Source organism: Rhinopithecus bieti, unplaced genomic scaffold, assembly GCF_001698545.2.
Source record: "Rhinopithecus bieti isolate Rb0 unplaced genomic scaffold, ASM169854v2 scaffold_46101, whole genome shotgun sequence".
NCBI lineage: Eukaryota > Metazoa > Chordata > Mammalia > Primates > Cercopithecidae > Rhinopithecus > Rhinopithecus bieti.
The window spans coordinates 163375-168198 of NW_016819049.1; the positions used below are offsets into that span (position 1 = coordinate 163375).

Sequence of the window (4824 nt, forward strand, 5' to 3'; positions counted from 1 at the left end):
CTAGAAGAGAAAGCCCAATAGAAATGCCTTCTTGGCCAGGTGCAGTGGCTGATGCCTGTAATCCCAGCACTCTGGGAGGCTGAGGTGGACAGATTGCTTAAGCCCAGGATTTTGAAAACACAGTGAGTTATGATTGCACCACTGGACTCCAACTTGGGCAACAGAGTGAGACCTTGTCATTCATTCATATACACATACGTACATACATACATGGGGTTCTCCTTAAATAGGCAGATAAAAAACATTTATCTCAGCTATCTTCCTAATCCTCAATTAAAAGTGTACACATATAAAAGCTATAAATAAAGCCCAGAGACAGAAGAGGAAATAACAAATCAGTCAACAGGTCGGGCGCAGTTGCTCACGCCTGTAATCCCAGTACTTCGGGAGGCCAAGGCGGGCGAGTCACGAGTCAGGAGATCGAGACTATCCTGGCTAACATGGTGAAACCCCATCTCTACTAAAAAATACAAAAAAGTAGCTGGGCGCGGTGGCGGGGTAGTCCCAGCTACTCCAGCTACTCAGGAGACTGAGGCAGGAGAATGGGGTGAACCTGGGAGGTGGAGCTTGCAGTGAGCCGAGATAGTGCCACAGCACTCCAGCCTGGGCGACAGAACGAGACTCCGTCTCACAAAAAAAAAAAAAAAAAAAAATTCAGTCAACAAGATATTGGAAAATAAAAAGTGAACAGGCTGGGCATGGTAGCTCACCCCTGTAATCCCAGCACTTTGGGAGGCCATGGTGGGCAGACTGAACCCAGGAGTTTGAGACCAGCCTGGGCAACATANCAAAAAAAAAAAAAAAAAAAACCCTTCTCACACTTCTCCCACATGCCCTGCCAGAATATAAAATCAACTTACCTTTCTTATTCCCCTGCCCTTTGGTTCTACTTTCCCTCCCCTCCACTGAAGAAAGGCACAAAGTCAGGAGTTGATGCTGCATCTTTTTTTTTTTTTTTAGTTTTGCTTTCTTAAAGCATGTGCTGAGCTGATGAAGAGAGCAGTTTGGCAATTAAAAAGGCCCAGCAACTTGGGCAGCAGCAGGGGGGTGCCAGGTGAGGGTCGGGGAGTCCCTCTTTCCTGGGCCAGGGAGCAGCAAAGCCCGCACTAACTTCATAAAATATAAAACAAGAGAGGGGTGAAGGGAAGAGGGAGATTTGTAAAATACAATATCTTAGGGGAGTGGCAATAATAAAAAATAAGGTTCATTATTTACAAACAATTTCTGTTCTTGGTCTCTGTACAGTGGGGGTGGGGTGAGGGGTGTCAGTGAGTGGGGTGAGTTGATGTGTCTGTTTGGGTGCAGGTGTGGGGACAGAGAGGCAGTGGTCGTGTTGGGCATATGAGAGAGGAGGCGGGGTACCCAGTGAGTGGTTTGTCTAAGAAGGACGGATGGATGGCGGTGGGAAGGAGAATGAGAACAGAGTGGTTGGCCCAAGGGAAGAGTCCAAATGTCAGGGGCAAGGAAAGGCTGGGAAGTAGAGCCTTTTCTCCTGGAATGGGAAGCTCCAGGAGGCAGGGGCTCGAGGCGGATCTGGGTTAGTGAGCAAGAACTCCTCTTCTGGGTGCCGGGGGTGCGTCCTGTGTCCTGGGTCTTGGCATGGCCTAAGAGAGTTTGATGGTGGTGTTGGGACCCAGATCCCTGGAGAGAGAAGAGAGACCAGGGATGACTCTGTCCAGCAGGAAGCCTTTTACCCTCTGCAAGCTGGATCTAGACCCAGCAGGGATGGGGCCTTGGGAGGGTGTGGCCAATGTGGTGACCTAGGGTGGGCAGGAGGCAGGTGGACCCTGCCTCAGGAGGGAAAGGGGCCACCCACCCACCTGTCGTGGAACCACTCCTTGGAGTGGGAGAAGTCGGGGCTGGTGCCGTTTCCACCGTCTTTAGGCCAGGCCTCACTCAGGTACTTGGCGGTCTCGTGGGTGTTGTCCAGGTGGTCATGCTGCAGGTGGTCCTGGGGCCGCTGCTCTGCCGGCCCCCCGGGGTTGATTTCCCAGCCATCTGGGGGCTCCATGGGCAGCAGGGCGCTGCGGCCATCTTCCCATGAGCCTGCCCCGTCATCGTAGAATAGGAGGCTTCGGGAGGGCACTGGAGAGGGAGTGTAGGATGAGCGGCGTGCCCAAGACTCCCTCGACATCCTGGCCACATTTATGGCCTAGTGGTTAAGGACACAGGCCCTGGATCTGAGTCCCAGCTCTGACACTTCCCGGATGTGTGACCTCAGGTAAGTCACACGCTTTGCTTTAACCTTTCTGAGCCTCAGTGTGCTCATCTGTAAAATAGGGATACTAGGACCAACCTCATGTAAATGAGAGGTTTAAATGAGGTAATAGAGGGGAAGTGATTGAAACTGTGTTGGGGAAATACTCAGAAAAGTCAGTTCTTCCTAAGCAGAGGGTACTGTGTTTGGGCATCTGGGAGCTGTGTTCTAACCTCCACCACTTACTTGCTCTACCTCTTTTTTTTTTTTTTTTTTTTTGAGACAGAGTCTTGCTCTGTCGCCCAGGCTGGAGTGCAGTGGCAGGATCTCGACTCCCTGCAACCTCTGCCTCCCGAGCTCAAGCGACTCTCCTGCCTCAGCCTCCCGAGTAGCTGGGACTACAGGTGTGTGCCACCATATCTGGGTACTTTGTGTATTTTTAGTAGAGATGGGGTTTCACCATGTTGGCCAGGCTGGTCTTGAACTCCTGGCCTCAAGTGATCCTCCCACCTTGGCCTCCCAAAGTGCTGGGATTATTGGAATGAGCTACTGCATCTGGCCAGTCCACCACTTACTTTCTGCGAGACCTTGAATAAGTCTCTTCCCTATTCTAGATCCTAGTTTGCCCTTCAGAGAAGGAAAACAAACATCTGTTGGACGCCCACCATTTGCTAGGCATTATCCAAGGCCCATAGACCTAAGTAGAGTGGTTAAAATCTGAGAGAAACTCTAGGGAATGAGGTTTCTTTCCTTTCCTTTTTTTTTTTTTTTTTTTGAGACAGAGTCTCGCTCTGTTGCCCAGGCTGGAGTGAGTGCAGTGGCACAATCTCCGCTCACTATAAGCTCCGCCCCCCGGGTTCATGCCATTCTCCTGCCTCAGCCTCCCGAGTAGCTGGGACTACCGGCGCCCGCCACCACGCCTGGCTAATTTTTTTTGTATTTTTAGTAGAGACGGGGTTTCACAGTGTTAGCCAGGATGGTCTTGATCTCCCGACCTCGTGATCCGCCCGCCTCGGCCTCCCAAAGTGCTAGGATTACAGGCATGAGCCACCGCACCCGGCCAGGAATGAAGTTTCTTTAGCCCCGCTTTCCAGAGGAGGCAACTGAAGTTCTGGGCACTCAGGGAAATTGTCCTCCCTGAAAGGAGGATGCGAACCCAGGTCTGCCTGGCCTTGGGATCTGCCGCCCCTCCGGCTCTGCAGCCATGACCTCATAGTATGTGTGAACAGCGGTCCCTGGAACTGTGCAATGCGCCAGCTCTGCAAACCAGCCTGCTCCAAAGCCATCTGCCTGCTGGGATGTGTCCTCCTCTCCATCCAGCCCAGGTCCTGGGCCTAAAACCCACTGCCTTCTCTCCAAGGGGTTCATTCATTCCCTCCTCTCACTGTGGCTTTGTCCATCAACCCCAGCTCTCTTTTCACTCCTTTCCCTCCAGTGGCTTTTGTGGCCTTGGAAAAGCAGACACAGGACTCTCCAGACCTTGCATTGCTGCTGCCCACCCACCTTTAGTGACCACACTGTTCTCTCCTCCTCAGCCTGCACGTGTCCGGGGAGGAGCTTTCACTCTCCCTGTCTCTACTTCCTCTTTCCCTAACCCTCCCCACACCAGCTTCCTCCCCTCAAGGCCCTCAATGTCTAGCTCATCCTCCCTGCTATATCCCTCCTTCTTGAAACTCACTCCTTAATCTTCCCTCCTCTGACCTCCCATCTGTTTCCTCTTCCTCCTCCTGTCCTGTCCTGTCAGACACGTGGTAATTGGTAAGTGACTGACTGGTAAGTGATGAGGGACAGCCAGGAAGTTCCTCTGTGGGTCCACCTGAAGGATTCTCTCCCTCTGAAATCCACACTCTTCTTTGCTGGGCCCTACCCTGGTTCTCCTTTTGCCAGCTACTGTGATGTAGCTATTCTCTCCTCCGTGAGCTCAGAGACTGAGCGTGCTCATTTCATAAGCACAGACACTGTGCTGTTTCATGCACTGCCTCACAGCCATGGCTCAGTAAGCGCAAAATTGCCACTCCCATTTTCTAGATGAAGAAATGAAAGCTTAGGACAATTTCTTCATTTCTAGATGAAGAAATGAATTAAGACACATGCCTCAGGTTACACAGCAAGTGGCAGTGCCAGTTACGACGGACTTAACATCCACATGCTCCTAACCACTGTACTTTACTATCCCCCTTGGAAACGGTAGATATCTGAACCCACACCACCACTACCCTTCCTCTGTCCACGGTAGACATTATCAATGGACCATGACACTCCTTCCTGTCGATTCTGAATGGTGCCTCAGAGTCCTTCTTTTTTTTGAGACGAGTCTCACTCTGTCATCCAGGCTAGAGTGTAGTGGTGTGATCTTGGTTCACTGCAACTTCTGCCTCCCAGGTTCAAGAGATTCTCCTGTCTCACCCTTCTCAAGTAGCCGGGGCTACAGGCACATGCCACCATGCACAGATAATTTTTGTATTTTTAGTAGAGACGGGGTTTCACCACGTTGGCCAGGTTGGCCTCGAACTCCTGACCTCAGGTGATCCACCTGCCTCGGCCTCCCAAAGTGCTGGGATTACAGGCGTGAGCCACCACGCCTGGCCCAGGGTCCTTCTTTTTTTTTTTTTTTTTTTTTTTTTTTT

The 4824-nt window shown here is 51.4% G+C and overlaps 1 protein-coding gene across 1 annotated transcript in view; it reads right to left on the minus strand.

Moving 5' to 3' along the window:
* Nucleotides 1–930: 930 nt before the first annotated feature.
* Nucleotides 931–4824, minus strand: part of CREB3L1 (cAMP responsive element binding protein 3 like 1) — a 14691-nt gene continuing 10797 nt past the window's right edge. Inside the window, exons 9-10 of the mRNA XM_017858093.1 lie at nucleotides 1821–2085; nucleotides 931–1641 (exon numbers count right to left, since the gene is read on the minus strand). Of these exons, the coding sequence (XP_017713582.1) occupies nucleotides 1605–1641; nucleotides 1821–2085 (302 nt within the window). The 3' untranslated portion in view covers nucleotides 931–1604. The remainder of the gene's footprint in view (nucleotides 1642–1820; nucleotides 2086–4824) is intronic.